Raw genomic sequence first — 21,913 nt, forward strand, 5'->3', positions numbered from 1 at the left:
GTCGTTTTCTTTTTGACATTTGACGGTTTCCCAACAACATAACCTCTCACGTCAAAACAACAAGTTCTCCGTTGATCAAGACTGGAAATGAGTGAAAAAATTGCCGATAAATGTAAAAAATGATGGATAACAGTGGAGATTCACTGAAAAACCAAAACCCAATTCATTTCCTAGAGGTAAGTTAAAATAATTATAATTTCCGCCAGGTGTGCCCCCACCTACAACTAATCCCTTAAAAGGAGTGGTGCTTCATCAAGTCTCATTACAGGAAAACGTTAATCGTTTGTATTTATACAGGGACCATTATTTTGAAACCCATAAAATTGAAGACGCTGTAGATAAAAATGAAGATATTGAAAAAAAACTCGCTGAGATTTTAGATGTGTTTAAAGAGAATGAAATTAGCGCGTTGGAATGTGATAGGGCTAAATATAATTTCCTCAAAGGGAGACTCTTAAATGTTGTTCCTAAATTTAGTAAAGAAGCAGAGAGTCTCTTATCTAAGGCTGTTAAACTAGATCCTAAGTCTGTAGAAGCTTGGAATGAGCTAGGGGAGTGCTTTTGGAAGAACGACGAGTTGAAGAAAGCGAAAAATTGTTTTGATGGCGCCTTGAAAGAGGTAAAAGTCCACGCAACTCTTCAGTATAATAATTTGAATTTGCAGAGAAGAAACAAAGTCTCATTAAGAAACCTCTCAATGTTAGCACGCCAAGAAAACTCCACCAGTAAAGAAAACCTCATCACCAACATTGAAAAGGGCTTAGAATACGCCAAAGAAGCCCTCCAATTAGACCCATCTGACGGTCTCTCATGGGCAGTGCTTGGAAATGCCCACTTATCATCCTTCTTTGGAATCCAACAGAACCCCAAGACCCTCAAGCAGTGCCTCAGCGCGTATTCTCAAGCAGTAAGTTTCACCTCCATCCCTTCAATTAATACGACTTCTTTGTAGGAGAAAGACGTTGTTGCCAAAAGCACCCCCGACTTACACTACAACAAAGGAATTGTAAGTTCAACTCAGATTGATTGAGGTAGTTTCATCTTGAGTTTGCAGACCCTGAAGTATGAAGAAGAGTACCAGATGGCCTTAGAGTCCTTTAACAAGGCCGCTTTGTACGATCCCACGTGGGAGCAACCCAAAGTTAAAGAAGAGCAGCTTAGGAAGTACCTAAATGAGATTTGCGAGCTCGTCACGACCTGTGGGAAAATGAAGGCGAAGCGCCTGCAGCAAACTCTACAGGTGGTTTAGTTGTACAACTAGCTCTATTACTACACTTGTTGTGTAATGAGAAAACCCGTTCTGTAATGTATTACTTAACAATTTATGTAATGGAGCTACAAAGTCGTAGATAAAACTTTGTACATAACACGTGGGTTATAAAATTATTGAATTTCCAGGCGATCGACTCGAAGCAATTGGGGCCTTATGGAGGCGGCAGCTACACCTCGACCACCACCAACCAGACGGTAAAACTCGACGAAATTCGAATACGCGACTTAAAGCCTGGTTTAAACGAGGAAAAGGTGGTTTTGGGAAAAGTGGTCTGTACCGTCCACAATGAAGATTCCGTTCCTTTGTATTTTCATTTTTTAAATAAGTGTCAAAATAACTATCTAATATTTTCAGTACATTTTGTTTGGTGGATAAAGAAGGAACTTGCGTCGTGGTGACCGTTTATAACTTGGCGGATGGAAAAGGTGTGATCATTGGGAATTCAGTGGCGATTCCTGAGCCGTACGTCACTGATGTAGACTTCGTGTATAAAGAAAATGTAAGTTAACTAAACTAGTCAACGAGGTTTTGTACTGGAGAAGTGAATATGAAGTTCGTTTTGCTCCAACAGATCAGAATTCGGAAATATTTTTGAAAAATTATTTTATCTACAACAATATAATGATATTCATATTCCAACAAGTGTAAATATGACTCTCACGTGACTCATATTTCATGACTTTTCTTATAACTGTGATGTGTTACCATTGTAACGAAAAAATGACCGTAAAATTGTTGAAGAATAAGCATAGTACTTAATTCGGGTATAATAGCCATATTACTTGTTTACTGTTTTGTTGGTATGCAGTAAGAAGTCGCGGCCAAAAGTAACTGCTGCACTTTTTTTGTCATTGTAAATCGGGCTAAAAATTAATCTGTTGACCTACTAACAGCACGTCATTGGAACTACTAATACTAAGTAGGCAATAATTAAAGGATGGCAACATGTAATTTCAGCTTTTTTTAGTCAATGTTGTTCATTTGTTTTAGTAATGTGATTGCAATAATCTGAATGCCTACTTTGCAATTATTGTCATCCCGATTTACACAACTGAATTTTTAAGAAAATGGCGTCCAAAACTTGTACTCGTTACTTTTGGCCGCCACTGTAAAATAGTTGGAGTATACAGGGTGATTTTGAAATAGAGGCGGAAAAATAGGCGACTTTACGAAAATACGTACTATTGGCGACACCGAAATGTGAACGACTTTTTCGTTGTCATGGATTTTTCTCTGAATTTCCATAATGTAAATCGGATTTTGAGCAGTGGCGTTCTTTTTGATTTTTCTCTAAACATTTTATTTTACCTATACAACTCTTACTAATCAGCAGCCACTGTTCTTGGCGACCGATTTTCATCAAATTTTGCAACAGGTCTTGGTTTTTCGGCCAAAGTTCAATGTTTAGCCGATTTTAACTAACTACTGTCATCAATTGTCATAAAAGACAATTAGAAGTGCGCCTATGATTTGAAGTGAAAATTGCGCTAGACAATTTTGCCGTGCACATTTCGTTGTCGTAGATAGTAGAAGACGTTAAAAATTCCAAAATCCTGACCTGATATGCACAAAATGGACCTTAGTCACCGTAGTAATCATTGGCGTAGCATAAAAATTCGAATCAATTTCATTTACTTTTTTTTTAAACTGAGACAGCAATATAAAAAACGAAACCTGCCAACTTCAATTATTTACAGTGAGCTGTAATGGATTTTTTTCTGCCTCTATTTCAAAATCACCCTGTATAAAACAGCAGAAACTGGAAATTAGGATGAAAAAAAAAGAACGAAAAAAACAAATTTCTATCTAGTGATCTTAGGCGTTTAACGTCACATATTTAAATAAAAGATAGAACGAAGTTGCCTTTGATAAAGCGCGATTCTTTAGTGTTTATCAAAGGCGGCTTTGTGTTTTAGCACGTAGGTCTTAGTGAATTTTCACACCGATTGAAGGGTTGACACATGAGCGTAGAATATACTGGGGTCGGGGGGCATAATTTTATTATTTGTGTATCGGTAACAGGCAACATTGAACGAGTGCCATTTGGTGTTCCTTCATGAATTAACACTCAAAATAGGCGAGCAACATGAATTGAAGCCACATTTTATACAACGAGAACAAATTATTTTTTTAATTTAATGCCGACATGATACGCCAATGCCTCCAAGGTAAATCATGAATCTGCAATCTGTCAAATTTAATTTTCGTTTTTGATTTGACGGATTGGCAATTTTTTCCAATTTGTGCAAAATCGTCTGGTGACATCGCCGCCTTTGATTTATTAAAGAATCACTTTGTGTGTATAATGTGTTGCCTATTTGCATCTTTTTCGGGCGTAAATAGATAATATGGACACAGGAAAATAAAAAAAAGTGAATAAATATACAACAACGCCGAACAAAAGTAAACCAAAATAGAACAATCCATGGTTACTTTGATAGCCAGTCGCAAGTGTGTTATGGGCTAAAAAACGTAATCCTAACTAAAAATGAAGTCCTTAAAACCTAATTCGTCTAAGAGAAAGGGAAAATTGAGGGAAATTCGAGAAAAATGAAACGCAATTAGAAGTGAAATCGACAGATTTTGTAATATTTCTACTTCAGAAACGACTTCACTTCTCCAGTGCAATTTTTCCGCCACTAATTTATTGTTTTTTAGAGATACAAGTTTAGGCTAATTCGAGTGGAGACTCCTCTGGTAATGGTTGTGAATAGTAAAAAAGTCAGCAGGAATCTCCAAGCAGGCGTCCAGATGTCCATCTTCAAAAAATTCGATTAGTTTGGAATTGATATTGAGACCTGTGCAATATTGGTACAACATATCCAAACAGGACTTTGTTACTTACATTTTTTATTGTAGTCTTTACAAAATTTTACATATTTGGCTTGAGTACTAAAATATAATTTATTGTATAAAAATAAATACAACGCCTGTAACCATCCTCATTCCGAATGCAAACAAAATCTAGAATAGAGGACCAATTAGATAGTTTTAACACGCAATAAACTCATTAATTAACTCGTTGATAGTCTTTCCTCTTAATTCAAGGCTTCCAACCTTGTAGGCGTCTGTATCACAACATTTATCACAGCGAGAGGATGCACTACAAGTTAACCTCCCACAATTTGAGTAAGTTGTCCAGCACCCCAGTGAAGAACTTCCGTTTTTGCGGATCCTTGAAGGCCGGCGCTAGTGTCTTCATTCCCATCTGAAGAATAGCTTCGTTTTGTAGTAAATTGTTGAGAACGGATAAGAGTTGAGTATCGCCGTGGATCTTCAACAGTGTTGGATAACTGAAGATGTAGTAATGAAGGCGGAGTTTGGAAGTTGCCCATTGTTCGACGGTTTTGTTGCCACTGGCTACTTTAATATTGCCCATGTGTTCGGCGAACCAAGGGCTGAAGTAATGACTTAGTTCGGTCGGGTTTAGATGGGAGATGCCTTGGGTCTTCAGGCGCTCTCTGATGCGGAGGTAATTTGATTTCTCGAAGACGAACACCTGGAAATATAAGGGAGTGTCAGAGGCTTGTTAGCACGCGAGTTTACTAGTGAAACAAATCGTTAATAAATTAATAATTATAATTTATTCATATTTCTTTTATTGTTGAAACTCTCACGAAGGTATTATGAAATAGAATATTAATATAAAAAACAGACAAGCTCTGATAGTGGACCGTTATTTAAAGGGTCGTGGCCATCAAAAGAAAAAATCTCTCTAATCAGTGTGGTAATCATTTATCTACTTGTTCATCGAGCATTCATTTTACAATATAATACGCTGATTTCTAAGAATTTTCTACGTTGAGCTCATAATCACTACCATAGCAGATTGATTTCGTCATTGAATGTAGGCTTATAAAAGGTAGATATTTAAATGAAATGTTTTCACAATTTATAAGTAAATAGAATGTCTTTATCGGAAATTTTCATTTTGAAATGAGAAAAAAAGTTCCACCAATTGTTATTAAATTTCGTAACTTTGGCTGTTTTACTCCCAAAACGATGAAATTTGAAGGCTTTACTAATTTTGACTTATTTATTAACTGTGCTAAGTTTCAAAATTTTGCAACAAGAAACACAATTTTTAGAAATTTTTATTTTGAATTGAGCCAAAAAGTTCTACTAATTTCTATTAAATTCCGTAATTTTGGCTGTTTTAATCCCAAAGCAATGAAAGGAGACTTTACTAATTTCGACGTGTTTATTAACTGCGCTAAAATTCAAAATTTTAGAGCAAGAATTAATTTTTTTTTTTAATTTTTGCTTTGAAGACGAACACATTTTCACTTTTTTTTATTAAAATCCGTAATTTTACTAGTTTTTCTCCTAAATCACTAAAATTTGGAAGTTTTACGACTATTACTTGTTTATCAATTGTGCTAAATTTCAAAATTTTAGAGCAAAAATTAAATTTTTTGTGGAATTTTTGTTTTGAGGACGAAGCAAATAATTAGAATTGGAGTTTTTTTAAAAATTCAAAATTTTTGAAGAAGAAACAGTTTTTAAAAAGTTTTATTTTGAAATGAGCCAAAAAGTATCCACCAATTTCTATTAAATTCCGTAAGTTTGGTTGTTTTAATCCCAAAGTGATAAAATTTGGAGGATTTACTAATCTCGACTTGTTTATTAACTGTGCTAAAATTCAAAATTTTTGAAAAAGAAACACAGTTTTTAGAAAAATTTTTCCACGAATTTCTATTACATTTTGTAACTTTGGCTGTTTTAATTCCAAAACGATAAAATTTGGAAAATGTACTAATTTGGACTTGTTTATTAACTGTACTAAATTTCAAAATTTTAGAACAAGAAACACAGTTTTTAGAAATTTTCATTTTGAAATAGACTAAAAAGTTCCACTAATTTTTATTAAAATTTGTAACTTTGGCTGTTTTAATCCCAAAACGATGAAATTTGGAGACTAGTTTCGACGTGTTTATTAACTGTGCTAAAATTCAAAATTTTTGAAGAAGAAACAGCTTTTAGAAAGTTTTATTTTGAAATGAGCCAAAAACTTCCACCAATTTCTATTAAATTCCGTAAGTTTGGCTGTTTTAATCCCAAAGCGATGAAATTTGGAGGATTTACTAATTTCGACTTGTTTAATAACTGTAACAAATTTCAAAATGTTAGGGCAAGGAACACAAATTCTAGAAATTTTGATTTTGAAATGAGCCAAAAATTCGATCAATTTCTATTAATTTCCGTAACTTTTGTTGTTTCAATCCTAAAACGATGTAATTTGGAGATTTTATTAATTTCGACTTGTTTATTAACTGTGGTAAATTTCAAAATTTTAAAACAAGAACACAGTTTTTAGAAATTTTTATTTTGAAATGGGTCAAAAAGTTTCACCAATTTCTATTAAATTTCGTAACTTTGGCTGTTTTAATCCCAAAACGATGAAGTTAGGAGGTTTTACTAATTTAGACTTGTTTGTTGAGTGTGCTAAATTTCAAAATTTTAGTTCAAGAAACACGAATTCTAAAAATTTTTATTTTGAAATGCGCCAAAAATTTGTTCAATTTCTATTAATTTCCGTAACTTTGGCTGTTTCAATCCTAAAACGATGAAATTTGGAGATTTTTTTTTTTTCGACTTGTTTATTAACTGTGGAATATTTCAAAATTTTAAAATAAGAAACAGTTTTTAGAAATTTTTATTTTGAAATGGGTCAAAAAATTTCACCAATTTCTATTAAATTTCGTAACTTTAGCTGTTTTAATTCCAAAACGATGAAGTTTAGAGGTTTTACTAATTTAGACTTGTTTGTTGAGTGTGCCAAATTTCAAAAATTTTAGGTCAAGAAACACGAATTCTAAAAATTTTTATTTTGAAATGAGCCAAAAAGATCATCCAATTTCTATTAATTTCCGTAACTTTGACTGTTTTAATCCCAAAACAAAAAAATTTGGAGATTTTACTGATTTCGACTTATTTCTTTACTATGCTGAATTTCAAAATTTTAGAACAAGAAACACAGATTTTCGAAATTTTGATTTTAAATTGGACCACCAACTTGTATTACAATTTATAACTATGGCTGCTTTAATGCCAAAACGATGAAATTTGGAGGTTTTATTAATATCGACCTGTTTATTAACTGTGCCAAATTTCAAAATTTTAGAGCAAGGAACATAGTTTTCAGAAATTTTTATTTTGAACCGGGCCAAAAAGTTCCATCAATTTGTATTAAATTTCGTAACTTTGGCTGTTTTAATCCCAAATCGATGAAGTTTGGAGGTTTTACTAATTTAGACTTGTTTATTAACTGTGCTAAATTTCAAAATTTTTGAGCTAAAAACACAGTTTATAGAAATTTTTATTTTGAAATAAGCCAAAAAATTTCAAAAAAATAAAATAAAAAATATTTCTAGAATTTAAGAAAAATATGTTGTAAACTGAATGTTTAGAGGGAGTCCAATGGGAATCCGAGGAATCTCAGGAAGATAAAGATTCCAAAAAATGTAAAGAATCCTTAGAATTCAGAAAATTAAATAAATTTGAAAATTTTAGGTCAAGAAACACGAATTCTAAAACTTTTTATTTTGAAATAAGCCAAAAAGTTCAACCAATTTCTATTAATTTCCGTAACTTTGGCTGTTTCAATTTTAAAACCATGAAATTTGGAGGTTTTACTTATTTCGACTTGTTTATTAAATCAAAATTTTAAAACAAGAAACACAGTTTTTAGAAATTTTGATTATGAAAAAAGTTCCACCAATTTCTATTAAATTTCGTAACTTTTGCTGTTTTAATCCCAAAATAATGAAATTTGGAGGTTTTACTAATTTCGATCTGTTTATTAACGGTGCTAAATTCCAAAATCAAAAGTCAAAAAATAGAGATAATTGATATCCAAGAGCAGATTTTATAATTTTCTTACATTAGCGACCGATTTCGAGTGAATGTAAATCACTGCAAATTACGCAATTCCCTTTTAAAGCTCCAATAACTGTTGCGTTGATTTTTTCTGTTTTTAACTTTACGTAAGAGTTCAACATCCAACCGAATAAAGCAGACAATTTATAACCATATTAGACCCGAATTCATGGTCGCGTCTAAATATTTCACAGCCACGGATAATTAAATTAAATTAAATTAAAAAAAAAAATCGCTGTGCCGTTACTTGCAGGAATTTTCGTTTAGAATTTCGCAATTTGCTTCACCAATTTCACATTTTGTAACATCTCTTTTTGAGAAACCTCTGATGTAACATGATTAATGAGAGCGAACCAATTCCAATTAATGGTAATTCCGTATGGGAGTTTGACTGATGCACGGCAAAACAAATCGCTTTGGAAAACAGGTACTTTTTATTTTTAATTGCGTAAAATACGATAAGTACCAAGGCTAAATAATGGAGAATAATAAAAATTAATTACCAAGAAGACACGGAACTTGGAATTACCGTCGAAAAACAATAGTTTTTGATTAGTCAGGGTCAAGAAGCAATGTTGGGGTCACTTTGCAATAAACACGTAATTATACTTAATACGGGATGTACTCGGAATTGAATGTAAAATTGCTCTTTAATTTCAGTAATTTCCGTGTTCCAGGATAATTATTTTTTTGGTAAATATCATAGATAACAGAAAACACGGAAATATGTATCATCAGACAAAATCCAGCAACGCCAAAGGGAGCAAATAACAAAAATAAAAGCCACGAATGGGCCCTGATTTCAAAGCGGAAATGGAATAATTCCCGGGGACTAAATGTACTTATCTCAATTAAAACGATGAGGTAGCGTCTGTAAAAGACATTGATCTTTTAAGTGTATTAAAAGGTATTTGTTCAAAGGAGTCGAGAAAAGTCGTTTAGTAAATAGAGGAACTCCTTCGTCTGGAAAACCAATATCTAGTTATGAGAAAATGCGACTTTATCGTACGGAATTTCATAACAGCAAATTTAGACTTTAAACTTCCAAATTTTCTGTTTCCAGGGGCGGTTTAAGGTCGGTTGTGTCTAATTTCTACGTGTGTTTTTCTTTATGATTTTCTTTAAATTCTCCTTGTTAAATAAGATTTTTTCTACCGTTTTTAGCTTTGTGCTATTCCACACTTGTTGCTATAGCTTGAGTCACATAGCAACCTAGCAAATACACACAAATAGTTCATTGTTTATCGTCAAGGATTTCTTTTGCACGATTAAACAAAGATGCGTAATCGTAGAAAAAGTGTAGTGTAAAACTCGCGTGGAATATCCATTTAATCCAATAATTTCGTTTGTTTCAATATTCTCTATTTTCATATTCCTGGAAATGTTTGAATTTTATCTGTTTTTTCTCTTTTGATTTTGTCCATTTTAGACTTTCTGGATGTGACGATCTAATTTTTTGGGTTCTAAGGATTTTTTACATTCTTTGGAATTTTTATCGTCTTGAGATTCCTCGCATTATCATTGGACTCCCGCTTAACATTCAGTTCTTATTATATTTTTCTTAGATTCTCTTGATTTTTTCCACTTTATTTGTTTGAAATTAAAAAAAAATAAGAACTTTTTGGCCCATTTCAAAATAAAAATTTCTAAAAACTGTGTTCTTTGGTCTATAATTTTGAAATTGAGCACAAATAATAATCAAGTCAAAATTAGTAAAACCTTCAAGTTTTATCGATTTGGGATCAAAACGGCCAAAGTTACGAAATTTAATAGAAATTGGAGAAACTTCTTGACTTATTTTAAAACGAGAATTTCTAAAAACTGTGTTTCTTCCTCTAAAATTTTGAAATTTAGCACAGTTAATAAACAAGTTCAAATTAATAAAACCCTAAAATTTCATCGTTTTGGGATTAAAACTGCCAAAGTTACGAAATTTAATAGAAATTGGTGGAACTTTTTGGCCCGGTTCAAAATAAAATTTTCTGAAAATTGTGTTCCTTGTTCTAAAGTTTTAAAATTTAGCACAGTTAATAAACAAGTCGATATTAGTAGAACCTCCAAATTTCATCGTTTTGGCATTAAAACAGTCAATGTTACGGAATTTAATAGAAATTGGGGAAATTTTTTGACTCATTTTAAAACGAAAATTTTTGAAAACTGTGTTACTTTTTCTAAAATTTTTAAACTTAGCACAATTAATAATCAAGTCGAAGTTAGTAAAACCTCCAAATTTCATCGTTTTGGGACTAAAACTGCCAAAGTTACGGAATTTAATAGAAATTGGAGAAACTTTTCGGCCCATTGTAAAATGAAAATTTCTAAAAACTGTGTTTCTTGCTCTAAAATTGTAAAACTTAGCACAATTAATAATCAAGTCGAAAATTGTAAAACCTTTAAATTTCATCGTTTTGGGATTAAAACTGCCAAAATTATGAAATTTTATACAATTTGGTGGAACTTTTTGGCCCGGTTCAAAATAAAAATTTTTGAAAACTGTTTTTCTCGTTCTAAAGTTTTAAAATTTGGCACAGTGAATAAACAAGTCGATATTCGTAAAACCCCCAAATTTCATCGATTTGGCATTAAAACAGTCAAAGTTACGGAATTTAATAGAAATTGGGGAAACTTTGTGACTTGTTTTAAAACGAAAATTTCTAAAAACTGTGTTTCTTCCTCTAAAATTTTGAAATATAACACAGTTAATAGACAAGTTCAAATTAGTAAAACCTCCAAATTTCATCGTTTTGGCATTAAAACAGTCAAAGTTACGGAATTTAATAAAAATTGGGGAAATTTTTTGACTCATTTTAAAACGAAAATTTCTGAAAACTGTGTTACTTTCTCTAAAGTTTTAAAATTTAGCACAGTTAATAAGTAAGCCCAAATTAGTAAAACTTACAAATTTCATCGATTTTGAATTAAAACTGCCAAAGTTACGAAATTTAATAGAAATTGGTGGAACTTTTTGGCCCGGTTCAAAACAAAAATTTCTGAAAACTGTGTTCCTTGCTCTAAAGTTTTAAAATTTGACACAGTTAATAAACAAGTCGATATTAGTAAAACCTCCAAATTTCATCGTTTTGCCATTAAAATAGTCAAAGTTACGGAATTTAATAGAAATTGGGGAAACTTTTTGACTTCTTTCAAAACGAAAATTTCTAAAAACTGTGTTTCTTCCTCTAAAATTTTGAAATTTTGCACAGTCAATAAACAAGTTCAAATTAGTAAAACCCTCAAATTTCATCGTTTTGAGATTAAAACAGCCAAAGTTACGAATTTAATAATAAGTAGGGGTAATTTTTGGTTCGTCTTTATTTCTAAAAACTTTTCAATTAAAAATCAAACAAATTGTTTTTAATTTTCAACCTATTTGTTATTAATTAACATTCTAACAAATGTAAAATGTGCGTTGCAATCATTTATGAACTTTAATTTAACTTGAGACCATGGTCTAACGGTGAATGGATAACAAAAAATCTAATTTTCCAACTAATTGTTAATTAAAATATAATTAGAAATGGGAAGTGAATGACTCTGGTAAAAGTCAGAAAATAATGGAAATACAGTTTGAGAGTTTTGAAATCAAATAAAAGAAAAGTGTATTTTTCTGTTTGTTTTCCAAACTCCAAACTCCAAATCGGCGCTTCTTTTAAACTACCTGGTAAAGCGAATTCCCCGTCACATAAGAGTCTATATAGTGCGATCCATACTTCCTGATGAACCTCGACACACTGCTCACATCACCAACTTGAATGTTGTCAATTTCCCGCGCCACCGCGTCCACCAAGTTCACATTATTCGGGATCGTACTCAACTTAACACTATCCCTAAACCGCGCCAGTCTTATCAGCACATAACAGTGTTCCTTATGCACGAACGAGGAATTAATCCCCAAATTCCTGGCCAACGCGTCCGGCGACCAACTCGCCGTGAACGCCTTCCACGGATTGTCCAACCTCTCGAAATTAAAGTCTCTGAAATACGCCTGCACCAGCTGCTTCAAATTGTCGCAGAACTCCATATGAAAATCCCCCGCAAACACCCTCCTCTGCTTCTTCGGCACTTTGCTCGGATGCACCACGTACTTCTCCAACCCGTCGAAGATGTCGATCGTCGGCTCCCGGAAGAGAAACTCCGAGTCGTTCCGAGGCACCACTTTCATGCTGAGACTGAGGTAGCCGTAGCGCGTGAAGAGGTCGACGGAGCGGCCGGCGCGCAGCTGGGACTCTTCTTGGACGTCGTCTCCGTAGGCAGAGAGCGCGGTCAGCAGCACGAGCAACTGCGCTCGGCCCCACATTCTCGCCGCGACTGACACCTGAAACAGAGGATAGCGTGCACAAGGTGAGTCCTTGGGTGCGCGCGCGGTGGGGCTTAATTGGAGAGTTAATTGCGCCCCTCGAATGCAACTGGAGCCGCGGTTCGCGAGACGGTTGTTCACCCGGGACAAGGACGGGATGGTATGCGTCCGGCGGTGGAATCCCGTCGAGCAGGATCGATCCGAGACCGCCACCAGGTGCAGGGGAATTACGCGGACCTTCATCCTCCAAGAAAGCGGATTATTGTGCGCAGAGGACGACACTGAGATTAAGATAATTGCGAAGAAATTGTTCAAATGAGACGTTAATTAAGCGATAAATACTTAATTAAACAATTTTTGCTAAAAGGCTTTGAGACCGCCACCAGGTGCAGAAGAATTACGCGGACCTTCATCCTCCAAGGAAGCGGATCATTGTGCGCCGAGGACGAGACCGAGATTACGATGATTGCGAAGAAAATGTTCAAATGAGACGTTAATTAAGCGATAAAGGCGATAAATACTTCATCAAACAGTTTCTGCTGAAAGGCTTTGAAAGGCACTTCATTTTACTGTCTCCGTTGGTACGACCTTCTTAATTTTTTCCGACTGTTACAAGTTGGCAACAATTAAAAGCATTTACATTCGTAATCAGATCTATTTAGGGCGACCATATTGTTGATCGGAAAATGAGAGCGGTGAAATTATAGAAATTATTCGTGTTTTGTAATGAAAAATGCAATTCTTAGTGCATATGGCAAACAACAAAACACAATAAAAATTTTATGGTCTTCATTGTTAATAACTTTTCCGCAATATTTCTTAATTACCATTTGTTTTTAAGCGATAAGTTTAAATGAACAAAAAAAGGAAAAAAGTTTATGAACGTGCTTGCAAAATTTCATCGTTTTGGCATTAAAACTGCCAAAGTTATCAAATTGGTGGACTTTTTGGCCCATTTCAAAATAAAAACTTTTGGAAAACTGTTTTTTTTTTGCTCTAAAATTTTGAAATTTAGCACAGTTACCATACAAATTGAAATTAGTGAAACGCCCAAACTTCATCGCTTTGGGATTAAAACAGCCAAAGTTACGAAATTTATCAGAAATTGGAGGAACTTTTTTGGATCATTTCAAATGTCTTCCTTGTTCTAAAGTCTTAAAATTTAAAACAGTCAATAAACAAGTCGATCTTAATTAAACCTCCAAATTTCATCGTTTTGGCATTAAAACAGTCAAAGTTACGGAATTTAGTAGAAAAATTGGGAAAACTTTTTGACTCATTTTAAAACGAAAATTTCTAAAAACTGTGTTACTTCTTCTAAAATTTTAAAATTTAGCACAGTTAATAAACAAGCCCAAATTAGTAAAACCTCCAAATTTTGTCGATTTAGAATTAAAACGAAATTTAATAGAAATTGGTGGAACTTTTTTGGCCCATTTTAAAATGAAAAATTCTAAAAACTGTGTTTCTTGCTCTAAAATTTTGAAATTTACCACAGTTAATAAACAAGTCGAAATTAGTAAAATCTCCCAATTTCATCGTTTTAGGATTGAAACAGCCAAAGTTACGGAAATTAATAAAAATTGATCGAATTTTTGGCTCATTTCAATATCAAAATTTCTAGAATTTGTGTTCTTTGCCCTAACATTTTGAAATTTGCCATAATTAATAAACAAGCTGTTAGTAAAACCTCAAAAGTTAATTGTTTTGGGATTAAAACCGTAAAACTTATGAAATTTAATAGAGATTGGCTAAATTTTTTGGCTCACTTCAAAATGAAAACTTTTAAAATTTGTTTTTCTTGTTCTAAAATTTTGAAATTTAGCCCAGTGAATGAAAAAGTCCAAATTAGTAAAATCTCCAAATTTCATCGTTTTGGGATTAAAACAGCCAAAAGTACGAAATGTATCAGAAATTGGTGGAACTTTTAGGCTCATTTCAAAATTAAAATTTCTAAAAATTATGTTTGTTGCTCTAAAATTTTGAAATTTACCACAGTTAATAAACAGGTCGAAACTAGTAAAACCTCCAAATTTCATCGTTTTGGGATTAAAACAGCCAAAGTTACGAAATTTATCAGAAATGGGTGTAACTTTTTGGCTCATTTCAAAATTGAAATTTCTAAAAATTTGGTGTCTTGCTCTAGAATTTTGAAATTTAACTCAGTTAATAAACAAGTTAAAATTAGTAAATTCTCCAAATTTCATCGTCTTGAGATTGAAACAGCCAAAGTTACGAAATTTAATAGAAATTGAAAGAACTTTTTAAAATAATTTCAAAATGAAAACTTCTAAAACCTGTTTTTCTTGCTCTAAAATTTTGAAATTTAGCACAGTTAATAAACAAGTACAAATTAGTAAAACCGCCAAATTTCATCGTTTTGGGATTAAAACTGCCAAAATTACGAAATTTTATACAATTTGGTGGCACTTTTTGGCCCGGTTCAAAATAAAAAATTTTGAAAACTGTGTTCCTTGTTCTAAAGTCTTAAAATTTAAAACAGTTAATAAACAAGTCGATTTTAATTAAACCTCCAAATTTCATCGTTTTGGCATTAAAACAGTCAGAGTTACGGAATTTAATAGAAATTGGGGAAACTTTTTGACTTATTTTAAAACGAAAATTTCTAAAAACTGTGTTACTTCTTCTAAAATTTTAAAATTTAGCACAGTTAATAAACAAGCTCAAATTAGTAAAACCTCCAAATTTTATCGATTTTGAATTGAAACAGCCAAAGTTACGGAAATTAATAGAAATTGATCGAATTTTTGGCTCATTTCAATATAAAAATTTCTAGAATTTGTGTTCCTTGCCCTAACATTTTGAAATTTGCCATAATTAATAAACAAGCTGTTATTAGTAAAACCTCAAAAGTTAATTGTTTTGGGATTAAAACCGTAAAACTTATGAAATTTAATAGAGATTGGCGGAATTTTTTGGCTCATTTCAAAATGAAAATTTTTAAAATCTGTTTTTCTTGTTCTAAAATTTTGAAATTTAGTCCAGTGAATGAAAAAGTCCAAATTAGTAAAACCTCCAAATTTCATCGTTTTGGGATTAAAACAGCCAAAGTTACGAAATGTATCAGAAATTGGTGGAACTTTTAGGCTCATTTCAAAATTAAAATTTCTAAAAATTATGTTTGTTGCTCTAAAATTTTGAAATTTACCACAGTTAATAAACACGTCGAAACTAGTAAAACCTCCAAATTTCATCGTTTTGGGATTAAAACAGCCAAAGTTACGAAATTTATCAGAAATGGGTGTAACTTTTTGGCTCATTTCAAAATTGAAATTTCTAAAAATTTGGTGTCTTGCTCTAGAATTTTGAAATTTAACTCAGTTAATAAACAAGTTAAAATTAGTAAATTCTCCAAATTTCATCGTTTTGGGATTGAAACAACCAAAGTTACGAAATTTAATAGAAATTGGAAGAACTTTTTTAAATAATTTCAAAATGAAAATTTCTAAAATCTGTTTTTCTTGCTCTAAAATTTTTAAATTTAGCACAGTTAATAAACAAGTCTAAATAAGTAAAACCTCCAAAGTTCATCGTTTTGGGATTAAAATAGCCAAAGTTACGAAATTTAATAGAAATTTGGCCTATTTTAAAATATTTTTTTTTAAATTGTGTCTTGCTTTAAAATTGTGAAATTTAGCACAGTTAATAAACCAGTCGAAATTAGTAAATCCCTCAAATTTCTTCGTTTTGGGATTAAAACAGCCAATGTTACGAAATTTAATAGAACTCATGTCAAAATAAAAATTTCTAATATCTGTTTTTTGCTCTAAAATTTTGAAATTTAGCATAATTAATAAACAAGTTAAAATTAATAAGACCATTAGATTTCATCGTTTTGGGATGAAAACTGCCAAAGTTACGGAATTCAATAAGGAGTGGTGGACAGTTTCGACTAGTCTTCAAAATAAAAATTTCTCAAAAATTTTGTTTCTTGCTCTAAATTTTGAAACTTAACACAGTTGATAAACAAACCGAAGTTAGTAAAACCGCAAATTTTCACTCTTTAAGGATAAAAACTGCCAAAGTTACGTAATTTAATACTTAGAAAAGTGGATATTTTTGTTTCGTTTTCAAAATGAAATCGCGTTTTCAAAAACCGTTAAAAGTAATAAAAATTTCAAGGAAATAAAATCCGAAAAATCGGAGAATTTGAGACAACAGAATACCCAAAATTCTGGAAACTATAGAATCTAGGAAGACTTCCCGTTTACCGACCAGTCAACCAAAACTTTTCCGTTGTTTACATGCATTTTAAACTATTCATCAAGGAATGAATAAACTCGAAAGTGTTAGATAATTCAATGAATATTGAACCATTAGAATACAAACTGAAAGTTGTGATATTAAAGTTAACACAATTCATTGTTCTACCTCAAAAAATTACGGATATAAATGTTTTGTTGTTTTCGCTTCAAAACGTATTTACGCTGGTATTTCTTTGTAAAATCTTTATAATTACATATTTCTACCAGAATCGGTTTCGTGGTATTTGTTCATTGTACTTGATTAGATTTTAGTCAAAATCACGAGTCACGCTCGACCTTGTCATAATAATTTCAGAAATATTGACATTACGTCTTCAGCAAAAAAAAACAACAGAACAAAACAGAAGAGAAAGTCCGCGCATTATGAATGGTGATCACAAAAAGAATGCTGCATATTTCATCAACACAAGTTAACTAACGATAACGGAATCAGAATAATTTGGACAAGTTGCACCACCTCTGAGAACAACAAAAATTTGACTGTCTTTCATTTTTCCCACATGTTTATTGAGCAGTTACCCATCCATCATTGTTTTCATTTTGCAAGACATAATTTACGTCGCGAAACGAAAACTAACACTGATTAGTTATTGTCTTTAAAGTAGGTGAGACTTTCACCGAACCGTTCTAATCAGTCTTTGGATTTTTCAGAGATTTGAGTGGCTGCTAAGAAATGCACCCCATTACTTAAATCTTGCTCTTTTGTCACGATTTCGTAAGATTGAATCGCTTGGAAAACGCACGATTTGGGTCAGAATCGTGGATTTTGCGCTATCAGGGTATTGGCTACGAGGAGAATTGGAAGATTAGCATGTGCACTTTAAATTTTAATAGAATTGGCCCTGCAATTTGCCAATCTGGCCAAAATGTTCCATCTAGTTCTATTAAAACTTTGACTGTTGTAATCCCGCAACATGAAATTTGGAGGTTTTACTGATTTAGACCTGTTTATTAACTGAACTAAATTTCAAAATTTTAGGACAAGAAACACAGTTTTTAGAAATTGTCATTTTGAAATGGGCCAAAAAGTTCCACCAACTTTAATCCCAAAATGAAGAAATTTGGAGGTTTGACTAATTTCGATTCGTTTATTAACTGTGCTAAATTTCTAAACTTTAGAGCAAGAAACACAGATTTTGAAAATTTTTATTTTTAAATGGACCAAAAAGATCCAACAACTTCTATTAAATTTTGTAACTTTGGCTGTTTTGATCTCAAAACGATGAAATTTGGAGGTTTTACTAACTTGGGCTTGTTTATTAACTGTGCTAAATTGTCAAAATTTTGGAGGAAGAAACACAGTTTTCAGAAATTTTCATTTTGAAATGGGCCAAAAAAGTTTCACCAATTTCTATTAAATTTTGTAACTTTGGGTGTTTTAATAACAAAACGATGAAATTTGGGGGTTTTACTAATCTCGACTTGTACGTTAACTGTGGTAAATTTCAAAATTTTAAAACAAGAAACGGGGTTTTTAGAAATTTTCATTTTGAAACGGACAAAAAGTTCCACCAACTTTAATTAAAATTCATAACTTTGGCTGCTTTAATCCCAAAATGAAAAAATTTGGAGGTTTTACTAATTTCGATTTGTTTATTAACTGTGCTAAATTTCAGAACTTTAGAGCAAAAAACACAGATTTTAAAAATTTTTATTTTTAAATGGACCAAAAAGTTCCACTAACTTTTAATAAATTTCGTAACTTTGGCTGTTTTAATGCCTTAACGATTAAATTTGGAGGTTTTACTATCTTCGACTTGTTTATTAACTGTGCTAAATTTCAAAACTTTAGAGCAAGAATTAGTTTTTACAAATTTTTATTTTAAAATGAACCCAAAAGTTCCATCACTTTTTATTAAATTTTGAATTTTTGGCTGTTTTAATCCCAAAACATTGAATATTTTTTAGGGCGATATAAATACGTGCAATTAAGAAACTGTAGAATCGAAAACCTGGAAATCTAAGAAATTTTGAATATACAACAAATTTATTTTAGAAGAAGAAACAGAGTTATTAGAGATTTGCGTTTTGAAATGAGCTGAAAAGTTCTACCAATTTTTATTAAATTCCGTAACTTTGGCTGCTTTAATCTCAAAAGAATGAAATTTATACATTTTATTAATTTTAACTTGCTTATTACCTGTACTGAATTTCAAAACTTTAGAGCAAGAAACACAGATTTTAAAAATTTTTATTTTTAAATGGACCAAAAAGATCCAACAACTTCTATTAAATTTTGTAACTTTGGCTGTTTTGATCTCAAAACGATGAAATTTGGAGGTTTTACTAACTTGGGCTTGTTTATTAACTGTGCTAAATTGTCAAAATTTTGGAGGAAGAAACACAGGTTTTAGAAATTTTCATTTTTAAATGGACCCAAAAGTTCCACCAACTTTAATTAAAATTCATAACTTTGGCTGCTTTAATCCCAAAATGAAGAAATTTGGAGGTTTAACTAATTTCGATTTGTTTATTAACTGTGCTAAATTTCTAAACTTTAGAGCAAGAAACACAGATTTTGAAAATTTTTATTTTTAAATGGACCAAAAAGATCCAACAACTTCTATTAAATTTTGTAACTTTGGCTGTTTTGATCTCAAAACGATGAAATTTGGAGGTTTTACTAACTTGGGCTTGTTTATTAACCGTGCCAAATTGTCAAAATTTTGGAGGAAGAAACACAGTTTTCAGAAATTTTCATTTTGAAATGGGCCAAAAAAGTTTCACCAATTTCTATTAAATTTTGTAACTTTGGGTGTTTTAATAACAAAACGATGAAATTTGGGGGTTTTACTAATCTCGACTTGTACGTTAACTGTGGTAAATTTCAAAATTTTAAAACAAGAAACGGGGTTTTTAGAAATTTTCATTTTGAAACGGACAAAAAGTTCCACCAACTTTAATTAAAATTCATAACTTTGGCTGCTTTAATCCCAAAATGAAAAAATTTGGAGGTTTTACTAATTTCGATTTGTTTATTAACTGTGCTAAATTTCAAAACTTTAGAGCAAAAAACACAAATTTTAAAAATTTTTATTTTTAAATGGACCAAAAAGTTCCACTAACTTTTAATAAATTTCGTAACTTTAGGTGTTTTAATGCCTTAACGATTAAATTTGGAGGTTTTACTATCTTCTACTTGTTTATTAACTGTGCTAAATTTCAAAACTTTAAAGCAAGAATTACAGTTTTTACAAATTTTTATTTTAAAATGAACCCAAAAGTTCCATCACTTTTTATTAAATTTTAAATTTTTGGCTGTTTTAATCCCAAAACATTGAATATTTTTTAGGGCGATATAAATACGTGCAATTAAGAAACTGTAGAATCGAAAACCTGCAAATCTAAGAAATTTTGAATATACAACAATTTTATTTTAGAAGAAGAAACAGAGTTTTTAGAGATTTGCGTTTTGAAATGAGCTGAAAAGTTCTACCAATTTTTATTAAATTCCGTAACTTTGGCTGCTTTAATCTCAAAAGAATGAAATTTATACATTTTATTAATTTTAACTTGCTTATTACCTGTACTGAATTTCAAAACTTTAGAGCAAGAAACACAGATTTTAAAAATTTTTATTTTTAAATGGACCAAAAAGATCCAACAACTTCTATTAAATTTTGTAACTTTGGCTGTTTTAATCTCAAAACGATGAAATTTGGAGGTTTTACTAACTTGGGCTTGTTTATTAACTGTGCTAAATTGTCAAAATTTTGGAGGAAGAAACACAGTTTTTAGAAATTTTCATTTTTAAATGGACCCAAAAGTTCCACCACTTTTTATTAAATTTTGAATTTTTGGCTGTTTTAATCCCAAAACATTGAATATTATTTAGGGCGATACAAATACGTGCAATTAAGAAACTGTAGAACCGAAACCCTGCGAAATTTTGAATATACAACTAATTTATTTAATTTTTTTCGAATGGCATTCGCAAAGACAAAGTTAATAACAATTGAAACACGATAAAACGAACTGTAAAGTTACTTTCATATTTCACTTTTATCGCTAGGTCAAATGCTCCACTGCCAACATCGCAACATTGCTCGCTTTATTATAATAAAATTTTTATCTAATACACGCATATAATATAATTATAGTAATTTGTAACAAGTAAAATGGTTTAATTATAACTTATGTTAACCAAAGCAACGTGAGTTATTATAGAGATAACACACACATAATCCACCATTGTGTGCCAATGACATGTTATTAGGTGAAATTTGCGAAATATTGGATAAAACATTGTAGGGAATACGCAACGACAAAATCTAAAATAAATCTGGTTGGTAAAGTTTCCATTTCGTCGCCAAACCAACCGGAAGTTCTCCTTACATAACAAACATGTGATTTAATAAATCCGCGAGAGAAAAAGCATGTTGCGGATATTATGAATAATTACGTCACACCCAACCTAGAGGACAGCGGTCTAATTAATGAGGAGGCACCAAACTAATTGAATCACCAACAAATTATTCACTCGAAAGCAGCACAAAAGGTTTGCGGCTGTCTCGAATTATTCACAAACATTTGTTTTGGTCCAATTACACAATTTCAACGTCTTTACATAATAATTATCTACTCTGGAAACGGTTTCCGCCTTTAATACATTTATGAGATTAAGTAACTGGATTTGGGACAATGTCTCGCCGACCTTGCGTGCAGGATTTCGAAAATTTATCACTTTTCTTGATTGATTCGTGTGTTGAAAGTGAAGTTGGCACGAGGGGGCGAATGTGTGTCAAGTTAACGCGGGACTAGAAGCGCGGAATTTGGATAAACGGGAACTACGTTGCGGTTTTGTAAATCAATCGAAAGTGATTAATTTCCGTTAAATCAACAGTTGAGCTGGTTAATAATATTCAACGGCTAAAATTGGGAACAAAAAATTGATTCTGCAAGGTTGAAATGTGGGACCAGGAAGCGTAGGAATTGTCTTCTGTTTATAAAAGTGCGAAATTCAAGAGTCGATATTCTTGTGTTTCATAACAATAAAACGTTACCTTGGTTTGACGTAATGGTGAGATAAAAAAACTTGAATTTACCAAACAGTTGAGGATATAATTTATTAAATAAGTTATGTAAAATTGAGACTTTGAATGAAGACCGCAACGCAATTAGTGTTCACATTTAAACCACTAAATTTTATTTTTATGTCCACACTTTTGACTATTAGAA

The 21,913-nt window shown here is 31.8% G+C and overlaps 2 protein-coding genes across 2 annotated transcripts in view; one reads left to right on the top strand and one right to left on the bottom strand.

The window, feature by feature from the left end:
* LOC148166339 (tetratricopeptide repeat protein 5-like) lies at positions 1-4,297 on the top strand. The gene is made up of 8 exons (XM_088048654.1): positions 1-176; positions 269-619; positions 665-907; positions 953-1,006; positions 1,055-1,240; positions 1,399-1,577; positions 1,628-1,772; positions 3,932-4,297. Exons 1-8 carry the CDS (start codon positions 120-122, stop codon positions 4,049-4,051), a joined length of 1,335 nt encoding a protein of 444 aa, XP_087904780.1. The 5' UTR covers positions 1-119; the 3' UTR covers positions 4,052-4,297.
* Positions 4,107-21,913, bottom strand: part of LOC148166340 (torso-like protein) — a 27,332-nt gene continuing 9,525 nt past the window's right edge. The window contains exons 2-3 of the mRNA XM_088048655.1: positions 11,811-12,467; positions 4,107-4,772 (exon numbers count right to left, since the gene is read on the bottom strand). Of these exons, the coding sequence (XP_087904781.1) occupies positions 4,377-4,772; positions 11,811-12,449 (1,035 nt within the window). The 5' untranslated portion in view covers positions 12,450-12,467 and the 3' untranslated portion in view covers positions 4,107-4,376. The remainder of the gene's footprint in view (positions 4,773-11,810; positions 12,468-21,913) is intronic.

Source organism: Gnatocerus cornutus, unplaced genomic scaffold (assembly GCF_029298725.1).
Source record: "Gnatocerus cornutus isolate USDA-ARS CGAHR unplaced genomic scaffold, icGnaCorn1.1 ctg00000023.1, whole genome shotgun sequence".
NCBI lineage: Eukaryota > Metazoa > Arthropoda > Insecta > Coleoptera > Tenebrionidae > Gnatocerus > Gnatocerus cornutus.